At 35.3% G+C, this 13,973-nt stretch overlaps 1 protein-coding gene across 1 annotated transcript; it reads right to left on the reverse strand.

Moving 5' to 3' along the window:
• Window positions 1-9,492: 9,492 nt before the first annotated feature.
• LOC105387957 (protein SGT1 homolog) lies at window positions 9,493-13,132 on the reverse strand. Its single transcript, XM_048631899.1, has 8 exons — window positions 12,966-13,132; window positions 12,448-12,564; window positions 11,980-12,096; window positions 11,538-11,625; window positions 10,746-10,837; window positions 10,343-10,447; window positions 9,791-9,943; window positions 9,493-9,621 (listed from the first exon to the last, which is right to left on the reverse strand). The coding sequence occupies exons 1-7, from the start codon at window positions 12,984-12,986 to the stop codon at window positions 9,836-9,838; spliced, it is 648 nt and encodes a 215-aa protein (XP_048487856.1). The 5' UTR covers window positions 12,987-13,132; the 3' UTR covers window positions 9,493-9,621; window positions 9,791-9,835.
• Window positions 13,133-13,973: the final 841 nt, after the last annotated feature.

Raw genomic sequence — 13,973 nt, forward strand, 5'->3', positions numbered from 1 at the left:
AAAGAAATATATTTATTTTATTTATTATTCTTTGAATTATGAGACACCAAACTTTCAAAACGCGATATCTCTAAACTACGTTTTTCAAGATATGACGGTTCGGATTGTCATGTGCGATTTATCAACGCATCAGAAGATTGCCACCTAAAAAAGTACCTAAGTAAATATTTTGACGACCGACTGGCGTAGTGGTTAGTGACCCTGACTACTGAGCCGATGGTCCCGGGTTCGATTCCCGGCTGGGGCAGATATTTGTTTAAACACAGATATTTGTTCTCGGGTCTTGGATGTGCCCGTAAAATGGCAATAGGCCCGCCCCCTATTACATTGGGACTAAAATAACACTCTGGCGAAAAGTGGGTGCAGCAATGCACCTCTGCCTACCCCGCAAGGGAGTACATTAGTACAAGGCGTGAGTGCGTGTTTTTTTGTTTTTTTTTTATATATATTTTGTTAAAATTGGTGTCACAGTTTTGTAAGAGGAACTTTTCCATGGCTCGTGAGTGGAGTAATGCCTACATACACACCGAAACACTAGTTCAGTAGATACCTAGAGGCCTAATAGCAACTAGGATCTACGTAAAGAACTGGGCAGTTCTTCTTTTTAACCTACATAATGGATAAAAAATTATCCCGAATTTGAAAAAAAATACTTTAGCTTTTTGGTGAACTCTAATAATTTTTATGATAGCTACATTTCTATTCTATCGAAAAAGGTGGTTGGCCGCGAAGTTTAAGTATTTTTTCAAGATTTTCAGAACATAATACGTGGATAAGGCAAAGAAAATTACACCTTCGTCACAGAATCTTTTATTTTTTTTAACGAAATAGTCTTCGTTGATTAAAATGAAACTTTTTTGATACGTTAATAAACAAAATACCATTTTAGAAAACATATGAAGGAATGGATTTTTAGTAATAACAAAATATTTATTAAGTAGTTATTACCACTCTGTCACAATTTCAGCTAAAATGAAGCTTGTTTTTCCTATAAATATTTTTTCGCTAATAATTACAGCCAAAAATTAACAGCATAGACGTTAACATCAATGACTAAATTTAATATGATTTTTCCAAAGTTGCACTATTTATAACAGAACATATAAACGACCAAAAATAAGTTGACTACCAGGAGACACCAATCGTTACAGAGTGGTAAACGATGTGACATAGTTGTTATTCTATTAAATATGCGGCAGCGTTTTGGAATAAAACAGTTTTATTTAAAAAATAATAATTTAGTAACTTACTTATAAATCATTATGGTTTCAAGTTAGTCAAAAAAATTACTGGATATATCTTTATTGTTAGTATAACTAATGAAATTACACTTGAGAACCTCTGGAGAGTGAAATATCCGTATTTCAGGAACCTAAAGGACAAATTTGTTCCAACTAGATCAAATAGTGTTTATCTGCACAAATAATATTTTCGGCAACCTAAAATTTAAGTAATTTAATGGAAAATTACGTAATTTGTTAAAGTTTTAAACAGCCATATTTCGAAAATACAGCAGTGGCTCTTAGAACTTGAAAAAAATACTCTTTCCTTTTTTAATTGCCTTAGAAGCTGGAAGGACTTTAATGTTATCATCAAACATCCGATAAATCATTCTCCACCATATTAAACAGTCTACCACATTCATCGTCTGTTCTTGAGAACAATAGCACGAAATTACCTTTTTCACTAACGAAACTTTTTATTAATGCAGCGCAAGTGTATTGGACGTTCCTTTCGCTTCTTAATTTAACCAAAACGTGTAGTTTCTCTTAAATTTTTCTTTGATGAATTTCCTCAGGTTGGAGTGTTTCGTAAGAATGTGACAGATTTGTCGTGTGACAGAGGGGTAAAATGTGTTGCAAAGTCGATTAGCATTTAAACAGTAACATAAAGTGTAATATTCACATGTTGATTGCAAAGTAATTGTTATTACCAATGAGTAAATAACAAAATAATAATTTAATTGTATTTTATTTTAACAATTACCTACGTGACGAAGCTGTCGCCGAATAAACACACGCACCTCCTGTCACACTTTGCGGGTGGCCGATACGCGGTGTCTGGATCTCAAATGGGAAATCTTACCAAGGGGAAAAGGAGACCTAAACTCTGATCGATGGCAATAAGGACGAGTGGCTCAAACAAATATTTTAAATGGCAACCTACGTGACAGAATGTAACTACTAAAGCATTAGGTAGTAAGAGACAAATTTTCAACATTTTTTTAAAATATTTCTGAAATCATTTAAAAATATATATTTTGTTTCACTAAATAGGTAATATCTTCTGGAGTTTAAATAAATTTTTATATTTTATGTCGTCATATATATTTTTTGTAACATTATCGAATATGCGCAGGATGAAGTGGCGGGAGACAGCCAAGATTCGTATGAAATACACCTCTGTCACGCGGATTTACCACTCTGTAACGTAATTTTAAATACAAAAATATAAATTTATATTTTTGTAAACGTGCACAGCCGTTGTGTTTTTAGTACAATGCACGCTGAAATATAAATAAATAAATAAATATTTGAAAAACTCATGATTTTTTCTTCACAACTGATGGAGACTAAGTTATGTAGGTTAAAAAGAAGAACTGCCCAACTAACAAAGATTGACTATAGCAGGCATCCTACCCGAGCTATTCGAAAATAACAAGTTTAAACCCTTAGCTATGTAACAGAGACCGCACAGGAGTAAAGCTTATAAATTATAATAAATGCTACTTGTAATATTGCGGTTTTCTTCATAGAATGTTCAATCGAATGGAACCTTTGTGCATATCCCTAGAGTCTAAACTGCCTTCCTAAGCTTGGACCATTTCACTCATCTAAATGTGCAAAAGCGAAATATGCAAGTTTTCTTCAAGGGTGATGATATACATCATGATACAACGCTTCCCGCGTCTCTATATCTATGTAAGCTATATGCTACATAACGGGTTTCGATGCGTTTTATATAAGTAGGTACATAAATTCAAGTGGGAGGTTTATGTAGGTTAGGTAAGTACTTACTATCCCAAAATGTTTACGTTTTTGGTCGGTAATATGCTTATCCGCTGTGAAATTTTAATGGACCTACTTTGTATTAAGCTAGCCTTATCATTAATTAGGTGCTATGTCACTTGTATGATACTACTAGATCTATCTTATACTACCTACTTATGATCTACGTATATTATATCAACTGGCGATATTTATTACTAGCTGTTCCCGTGAGCTTCGCTTCGCCTTAGAAAGTTTTCCCGTGGGAATTCCGGGATAAAAAGTAGCCTATGTTCTTTCCCAGGGTCTAGACCGTATGTATACCAAATTTCATTCAAATCCGTTCAGTAGTTTTGGCGTGAAAGAGTAACAGACAGACAGACAGACACAGTTACTTTCGCATTTATAATATTAGTTAGGATTAGGATTGAGAAACGTGTATAAAACATGCTGAAAACAAATATTTTTTTCGTAAAATCTTTATTTAATGTACACAGTCTTTCTCTCTAGTACATTTATAGTTAAATTAAAATTATTTATTACTCTTTTTATTACACAATCATAACTTAACTTTAAACTTAAGAGAATTACCTATGTCATAACTTTGTTACACATACCTACATAACACACATTCATATAAAAAAAACGAGAAAAAGACATGAAAACGTTCACAATTCTGAATAAATTTCAAAGCATAAAAACCTATGCCGAGTTGCAGAAAGGAACATTAAGCTAATGTCGGCATTAAATCTATGCCTGTCTCTTTGTGTCCATATACTGTCAGAGCAAGGCAGCAATACATTTAATGCCGACATTATCTTAAATTTACTTTATGCAAGTCGGTGTTAGTATGGTTATGGTTATTTGAGAAGCTACATATTTAATAATTAATTATTAGTTGACTTTGCAAACTCAAAAATTGCATTTTTCAAATTTACGTGGCAGGGTGTTGTGCTGTTCCTTAGATGAGGTTTACTTCCAGAAGTGGATGAGTATTGGCTGATGATGATGATGATTGCATACTCAATAGTAATTTAGATGTTTTAAAAATAACATAGCTTTCCTTACAAGTGGGGGCCTACGTAAACTGAGAGAATGTAGCTTTTGAATCAGCACAGACAAATTGACATAATTAAATATCAGAATATCATCATGATACATGAAATTTAAAACCACAAAATGCAATAAACCTCTCTTTTCTATTCGGAGGCTATAACTGCTTCAGTTAGACCTACACAAACACACGGCCTAATCTTCATAATCATATTTACATTTTTATATCATAACGTAACGGCACCAGTAATGGACACGGACCCAGTAATGGACACTTACAAACTTATTTTGTCTAAAATAAGAGTATGCATAGTTTTACGAAAATTGCAACACCTTAGTTCCAAAGCCTAGACATCCCTTCTTGTTATATAAACAAGTTATTTATTTCATCCATTTAGATTCAAAATTGTGTGGCAATAAAGTTCATCTGACGGGGGTTCACAAATGAAATAGAGATTTGTTAAGTAAATCGTTTAGGAAGTAAGTGTAGAATATTGTTGGTAATTTCGTTTTATTATATTTTATATTGAATAGCTTGATTTTATGGAAACTATACTGAATTACGCACATATTTTCAAAGGAATAGGACAGCTTACGTATATGAAAATTATTTCAGAGGGGGGTGTTCATTACTGGTTTGCAAATTTTCAGTAAATCCAGTTATGGACATGTGTCGAAAATAATGTTTTAAGGTAATGTTGAGTTTTCTTATTTAATTGTTTTTAGAATTTCATAATTATATTGTTAGTTTTTGTAAAACATGAATAAAATGAAGGATACCAGTGTTGTACAGGTGTCCATAATTGGGTGTCCATCACTGGATTTTTCATATTTTCCATGAAAAACGAATATACATCCAAGTAAATGGGAGATGCTATTATGGATGTACTGGATGGCCACTGCAGCCATGCGTTATGGAGACACAAACATGTTCCCCATACATCGATTTCTTGTGTTCCAGAACAAGTATTGATCCAAGATGCACATGAAAATCTAAGTATTCACTGGAGTGTTGTGGTTGTAGAAAAACACGCTCACAGAATTAGAATGAAATAAATTAGTAATATAATAGTAGTAGTTAGACATCTAAATATGTGAACCCACCAACCCGCAGTGAACCAGCATGGTGGGAAATGGTCCAAGCTTAGGAATACAGTTTAGACCTAGGGCCACAAGCACAAAGGTTTCATTCGAGAGAGCCAGGTGCAGGACTTACAGCCCCACAGATAATATAAATAGAGAAATAGACAGTGATCCTGTGACAAATAGACCAGTGAACTACCAGTGAAGCTTGGTAAGAATACCATAAGAATTTGAAAAAAAGAAGCTTTAGGAGGAGAAGGAATTAAGAGCAAAATTTTGGTAGAAAAAAGGGAAGTGAGAGAAAAGGTTCTGAAAATAAAAGCTTAAATTAAAAGTATTTTCTGGCTGATGCATTTAGCTTGCATTTAGCAAGACCTGGATAACCAATACGATATGATATGACGAGAGGATTGTGGGAACGGATGAGGTTGAGACGAGAGTGTTGTTGCAGGAGATGGTGGCATTGACCTAGATGTGTGTGCCCGTACTAATACGGTCAACGGTACACCTCTCCATTACAGTGAAATATATTTATCACCAACGTTACTTAAGTCGGTACTGTTATACGCTTGCAACACCTGGTAGACCACAAAGACGTATAGACACACAGAAGCTACAGGTCTTTATTAACCGCAGTCTCCGGCGGAACTTGAAGATTTTCTGGCCCGAGATGATCTCCCACATAGATCTGAGGAAAAGCTGCCATGAAGATGCTGTTGGTTCACAGATAAAACGCCGCAAATGAAGTTGGAATAGTCATACCCTGCGTAGAGACTAAAACCAAATCCTGAGACAGGCTCTCGAATGGAATCCGCAGGGCAAGCGTAAGCAAGGCCGATCTAAATAGACCTGGCGGCGCTCGATCAGACGGAGATGCGGGAAGTTTGAATCACGTGGTCCGATGCAAAGCTGGCTGCTGTCAACAGTCTGGTTAAAAAACTGTTCCTTCGCCCCACTGGGGGAACATAATGATACCAAGAAGAAGAATAAAATGCAGGGGGACAGGATTTATAATGTTATGAGTTGGAAATTTTAGTGTTTCTGTAAAACTTTTTTTTTCAGATAGTTAAATTAGCCGTCTTTGATGGTTCCCATAGTGTAACTGGCGACCAAGCCTGTTTGTGTAAACGGTTATGATTACTAATCATCGTTACAATTATAATAATATAAGCATAAAATAATATTTTATACTTTTATCCAATAAAAAATCACTGTCCAACATTGGGTGTCCATAACCGGAGGTTGGGTGTCCATTACTGTGGTTTTAGGACATATTTTACAAATATGCAATTTCCTGAAATACCAATTGTTTAAATCGAGCTAGTATACATTCATCTTAAACGGCAAGATATTCCTACGATTCATACCAACTTTCAATATTTTAACTCAAAAACTGAGCGAGTAACAGCCAAATCAGTTGTAAAAAATCCTTAAGATGTCCATTACTGGTGCCGTTACGTTATATATTTTTTGTAACATTATCGAATATGCGCAGGATGAAGTGGCGGGAGACAGCCAAGATTCGTATGAAATACACCTCTGTCACGCGGATTTACCACTCTGTAACGTAATTTTAAATACAAAAATATAAATTTATATTTTTGTAAACGTGCACAGCCGTTGTGTTTTTAGTACAATGCACGCTGAAATATAAATAAATAAATAAATATTTGAAAAACTCATGATTTTTTCTTCACAACTGATGGAGACTAAGTTATGTAGGTTAAAAAGAAGAACTGCCCAACTAACAAAGATTGACTATAGCAGGCATCCTACCCGAGCTATTCGAAAATAACAAGTTTAAACCCTTAGCTATGTAACAGAGACCGCACAGGAGTAAAGCTTATAAATTATAATAAATGCTACTTGTAATATTGCGGTTTTCTTCATAGAATGTTCAATCGAATGGAACCTTTGTGCATATCCCTAGAGTCTAAACTGCCTTCCTAAGCTTGGACCATTTCACTCATCTAAATGTGCAAAAGCGAAATATGCAAGTTTTCTTCAAGGGTGATGATATACATCATGATACAACGCTTCCCGCGTCTCTATATCTATGTAAGCTATATGCTACATAACGGGTTTCGATGCGTTTTATATAAGTAGGTACATAAATTCAAGTGGGAGGTTTATGTAGGTTAGGTAAGTACTTACTATCCCAAAATTCCCACGGGAAAACCTTTTAGATGGCGGGAATCGGCGACTCTCAGGCGTGAAAAGCGAGCGGTTACATTACTGAGCTACCATAATCTAGCTGAAACTATAAAGGGCTTCATTTATTTAAGGCATAATGTTACGAAGCTTTAGTTCTGCCACTCCATCTAAATTCTGCACTTCAGCTCTCGCGAATCCAATTCTGTGTGACAAATTCAATTGCTTTATTCCCTAGGTGATCGCAGCGACACTGAATACCTAGGTAGTCTAGTTACCCAGTTTTAGGTTCCTATTCGAGCTAAATTCCAACGGGTTTAAGTAACTCAATTTTAACGTTACGTCCGTTCGATTTTAGCTCTGACTCATTCTATTTCAGAGGATAATATTTCATAGGAATGTAGGTTTATGTGGAGTGTTACTGTGTGTTAATGTATAGTTTATTATACTAGTTATAGTTGCTAACGACAAAGATAAAATATACTCACAAAATGCCAATGTTTACGTTTTTGGTCGGTAATATGCTTATCCGCTGTGAAATTTTAATGGACCTACTTTGTATTAAGCTAGCCTTATCATTAATTTGGTGCTTTGTCACTTGTACGATATTAAAAAAAAAACACGCACTCACGCCTTGTACTAATGTACTCCCTTGCGGGGTAGGCAAAGGTGCATTGCTGCACCCACTTTTCGCCAGAGTGTTATGTTAGTCCCAATGTAATAGGGGGCGGGCCTATTGCCATTTTACGGGCACATCCAAGACCTGAGAACAAATATCTGTGTTTAAACAAATATCTGCCCCAGCCGGGAATCGAACCCGGGACCATCGGCTCAGTAGTCAGGGTCGCTAACCACTACGCCATTCGGTCGTCGTTGTACGATACTACTAGATATACTTATACTACCTACTTATGATCTACGTATATTATATCAACTGGCGATATTTATTATTGAGAAACGTGTAACATAAAGCATGCTGAAAACAAATATTTTTTTCGTAAAATCTTTATTTAATGTACACAGTCTTTCTCTCTAGTACATTTATAGTTAAATTAAAATTATTTATTACTCTTTTTATTACACAATCATAACTTAACTTTAAACTTAAGAGAATTACCTATGTCATAACTTTGTTACACATACCTACATAACACACATTCATATAAAAAAAAACGAGAAAAAGACATGAAAACTTTCACAATTCTGAATAAATTTCAAAGCATAAAAACCTATGCCGAGTTGCAGAAAGGAACATTAAGCTAATGTCGGCATTAAATCTAAGCCTGTCTCTTTCTGTCCATATACTGTCAGAGCAAGGCAGCAATACATTTAGGGCGTCTTGCACAACAAAGTTAAATAAAATTAAATCTATGACCTCTTGCTCTGTCATTATACTGTCAGAGCAAGAGACAAACTATTTAATTTTATTTAACTTTGTTGTGCAAGACGCCCTTAATGCCGACATTATCTTAAAGTTACTTTATGCAAGTCGGTGTTAGTATTTCTATGGTTATGGTTATTTGAGAAGCTACATATTTAATAATTAATTATTAGTTGACTTTGCAATCTCAAAAATTGCATTTTTCAAATTAACGTGGCAGGGTGTTGTGTTGTTCCTTAGATGAGGTTTACTTCCAGAAGTGGATGAGTATTGGCTGATGATGATGATGATTGCATACTCAATAGTAATTTAGATGTTTTAAAAATAACATAGCTTTCCTTACAAGTGGGGGCCTACGTAAACTGAGAGAATGTAGCTTTTGAATCAGCCCAGACAAATTAACTTAATTAGATCATACATAATTTAAAACGAATATCATCATGATACATGAAATTTAAAACCACAAAATGCAATAAACCTCTCTATTCTATTCGGAGGCTATAACTGCTTCAGTTAGACCTACACAAACACACGGCCTAATCTTCATAATCATATTTACAATTTTAATCGAAAACACGACACAAAAAATTTAGTAAACCAAAATATAGTTAGTAGGCTTTTGTATAGTGGTAATAATTAAATTTTTGTTTTCCAAATCTGCGGTGGTGGCACAGTATCTGCACTTCAGCCTCGCTCACTGACAACCGGCCACCCTGCTAGCCAGTGTATTTGAACCACTTCTACAACATTTAGATAGCACAAAAGAAGCCTACTGAACAACTATTGATTTAACAGATATTTATTAAGTTTTATAGCAGATAGAATAATAAGCAATTCCTCTTCGGCCTCGCTCACTGACAACCGCCACTACCAGAGTCCATTTCTTCAACATAAATAGATAACACAAAACGAAGCTATAGCCAAAATAGGCTACACCCAACAGGCTAATGATAGTGACATATTGATGTCGATTCTGAAGGCAGAAATTCTAATTTTAACGCTGTCAAACAAAAAAAATTGCTAGCATAAAATGACATTTACGGAAACAATCATAGAGTCGAATTTTAAACAAAGAAATTAAGGTTTTGACAGCTCTAAATTTAGAATTTCCGTCTTCAGAATCGACATCATTGATGGGAGTCAATTACACTTCGGCCTCGCTCACTGACAACCGGCCACCCTACTCGGTCCACTTCTTGAACTCGAGTCCGTCGGGCGGCTTGGCGTCCACCTTGTCTTTGCCCACCTGGTCCCAGTTGGTGCTGAGCACCGTGCCTCCCGACTCCACCTGGGGAATGGAAATGTGTTTAACAACAGTAAAATTAATATTTTGTACATCTTACATCCTACTAATATTAAAAAGGCGAAAGTGCATGAGTATGTGTGTGTATGTCTACATGTGTTCATGTTTGTTACTTCTTCCCGTCAAAACGGCTGAACCGATTTTCATGAAATTAGCTATGGAGTTAGATGAAACCCCAGATTAACACATAGGCCACTTTTATCGCGGAATTCCCACGGGTTTTTTTAAAGCTCGATGGAACAGCTAGTTTTCCATAGCTGTAAGAGCACATTGTACAATGGTAATTGGAAAGAATTCATTGTTTCAGGATTTCATAATTGATTGAGCCGAGTACCTACACTACAAAATAAATAAATAAATAATGGTATACAAAGCGCAACTCACAAAGCTCTTGTTCATGGCCCTCCTCACTTCGTCGGAGCCCTCGCCGTAGATCTTCTGGAACAGCGCGTTCAGCGCCGCCTCGCCCTCGGGCTTCTCTTCCTCCTCCTGTAGTGGAGACGTAGGGTTATTGAGTAAGGTAACATACTGTATTCAAATATTGTGTCATCCTTTTTAAAAGAATATCCACCCACAAACAGCTTCGTAAGAAGCTATACACATTTGTACGTTGGCAAAGTCACAAACCGCTTGTTCATTCATTAGCTTTACAATGTACAAAAGTTTACTTATGAAGCTGACCGTACCATAAGGTTCGCATTCGAAATTATTGGTATATGATTCAGCAGACAAATAAGGTTGACATATAGTAGGAGGCAACATTATTTATATTAGGTACGTTAATTACCATTTTCTTGATATCCTTTTCTATTTTGTCCCAGTCTTTTCTGAAGATCGAGGGGCATTTGGCTGGTGGCGGTCCGGAAGCGTCTATGATTGCTAAAATGATAATAAAAATAATGTTTTAGTAAAATCATTTAAATCTAATTCACATGACTATCTGCACTTACATGTACACGAGGGCATGCAATACCGGAACTATTTTCAATACCGGTATTGAGATCCGGTACTGCAACTCAATACCGGGATCCCGGTATTAATACCGGTATTAGATTTCCTTGTAATAAATGGCATATATTGTGATTAAAGGTCGTATAGGTCAAAATAAAACGAGAAAAAGCAATGAAATTCAGTTTTTTGTAATAGATTTTTACGAGAATTGAGTATTAGAGTTTAAATTTTACAATAAATTATTATTTTTACATCCAGTGTCCGTTTACGCATGGACAAAAGTTGATATCAAACGGACGAAAACTGCATCAAACGGTTGGAAACAAGTGCGCTTTCACAGTACATAGGAATACTATATCTTAATCGCTTTATTATAGCCTAAAAAAGTCCGATTACGGTATTACTTCAAAACCGGTATTAATTTTCTTCTCTTCAAAACTGTATTAACTTTCAATACCGGTATTGAAAAAAGCGTGAATTTTGTCCCTGATACCGGTATTACGAATACCGGTATTGCGGTATTGCATGCCCTAATGTACCCTACACAAATAAAATAAGATATTTGAAGAAAAACTTTTTATTTTACTACATTATCTATCACCTAATGAACCAACATATTTGAACTTACCCTGAGGAATAGCTTTAACCTTTTCTTCTTTCTGTCCCTCTCCCTCCAACTGAGCCCACCTCAGGCCCTCCTTTTTGCGCAATTTCACCTGAAAGCATACAAAATAAACATTAGACATATTTTGTTCTATGTTGGAGTTAGAAAACAATCATGCTAGTTCATGCAATTAAAATATCCTAGCAATAGTCTCTACTTTATTATTCACATTTATCATTATTTAGGAGTACCTATGCTGCATAAGTTAATAGTGCTTAAATGCTTAGCATGCACACTGCACAGAGGTTCCACAGACATATTTGTATAGTTTCAGATGCTGAAAGTTCACAATAACCTGGCACCCTATGTAAACCTCTTTTCAGCTAAGATGATTCCTGTGACATTATGGAGGATATTTTGAGTTCTGCAGTTTATAAGAAAGTGGATACAAAAAACAACAGCATACCTCAATCTTAGACGGAGATATGGCCATGGAGCACATGTCGGGCACCACCTCATGAGCTAGTTCCAGCTCGAGGCTGAACTCCGAATCAGAGTCCGGCAGCGGGCTCGACAGCGATAACTGTAACATGATGTTGTGGTATTTACTTAATGTAGTTTTACTATATGATTGTACATGTATTATTTCATTTAGAAAAGAGTTGACTTAGTCCTAAGAATGAGCTTTTTTCATAGTCCAATGGTTTAAGAGAGGCCCAACCCACATCATCATCAGCTGGGCATATGGGCATATGCCTCTCCCTAGGAGTGACACAACACTCTGTCCTCAGCCTTTGTCATCCAGCCTCTTCTAGGATCCAGTGGGGAAGAAGGCCATACATCTTGTCAGGCCTACTTAAAAAGGTAACCAAGGTAACCCTATAGGCACAATATTATGAACTATCATTGACAAAGGTAAGGGGAATATACTTACACTGCGCTCCCCAAAGTCTACTTTCACTTTGTCTTTAGGAGCATTTTTGAGTAACACTGTGATCACAACCTGTGACTCAGTCTGGTACCAATCGTGTTTTATTTTTGGCTTCATTATCTGCAATGTAAAAAAAGTGTCAGGAATATTCATTCAGCCAAATCTGTGCCGAGGTTTATGTGGGGTTTATATTGGCATTAAGAATTGCAGAATAATTAGTTTTTTCGTAAGTTTTTAGGTAGTACCTTAAGTAAGTACTTAGCTAATATTAAATTGAAGAGATTGACTACAATAACATTATCCAAAATGAAAATTATAGGTTAAAGTTATATAGATTTAAACGTTTTATGTTAATATTGTCAAATTATTTATATTTGATGTAAGTGTATCGATAATTTAAAGAAATATCGGCATTAATTTAGAAGCTTATGGTCTTAATTGTATATCTGAAAATAACTACAATCTATAAATAATAACAAAGAGTCAACGCGCCAGTTATAAATTACTTCAATGAAACTTACTTGAGGAGCCGGTTCCGCCATGGTGCTGTTGTAGCAGAAATTTTATAAAAATTAACCAACTTGTTATAATAGAGCAAATAGTATTTATTTGGCAATTTTATTAAATTTACAATCTCTTTTTGCTGAGACTGAACAACTGATTTTTCTAGAATTTCACAGACGAAACTGACACTGACAATCCAGCCTGGCATTAGCATGACAGAGTATTTATTTTTTTATTTATTTATTGTTCCACCAACAGAATAACACACATGCAATTTATTAAAAACTAAGACACAAAAAGGTTCTCGTGTGCATCCCTATTACAGGCGGAAGCAACATTCATTGAACTGCTAAATACTTAATAGTTGGCATGCAATATTATACAGAATTAATATTAAAAGAATTTAAAAACATTCATACATCATAAATTACATTAGCTTATAATTTTATATAAATTTCATTAAAAATTGTATTTATACTATATACTAGGCTATAGCATAAAATAAAAACAAATAATTAATTAAAACTAAAATCAATATTATTAGTTCATTTTTACCAAATGGTTCAGTGCTGTACTTTTGAAAATTGCTAGAGAGTCATGGTAAATGTCAATAGTTTCAGCGTTGGCATGTATCTCTTCATTTATTTGGTTATACGCGGATAGCATCCTAAATAAGGGAGAGTTATTTCCGGTGTTTGTCCTGAAGGTTGGAATATGGAAGGTGCGGGTATGAGGCAGTCTACGATTAGATCTGGGCACCGCTAGGGATATTCTGTTCAATGCTTCCGGACAAAATGAAACCCCGTGGACGAGCTTCCATAGGAAAATTAATTCCAACAGTTTACGACGAGATTCTAATGATATTATCTTAAAGTAATCAAGGCGAGCATCGTAAGAGTTTTTGTGACTAAAACCTTTCTCGTGATATGCTAGATGTCTAGTGAAAGATCTTTGGATACGTTCTATACGTTCCTTGTGGACATTGTAGATAGGGTCCCATATCACAGATGAATATTCTAATGTGC

This window comes from Plutella xylostella, chromosome 30 (genome assembly GCF_932276165.1).
Source record: "Plutella xylostella chromosome 30, ilPluXylo3.1, whole genome shotgun sequence".
In the NCBI taxonomy this organism is placed as follows: domain Eukaryota; kingdom Metazoa; phylum Arthropoda; class Insecta; order Lepidoptera; family Plutellidae; genus Plutella; species Plutella xylostella.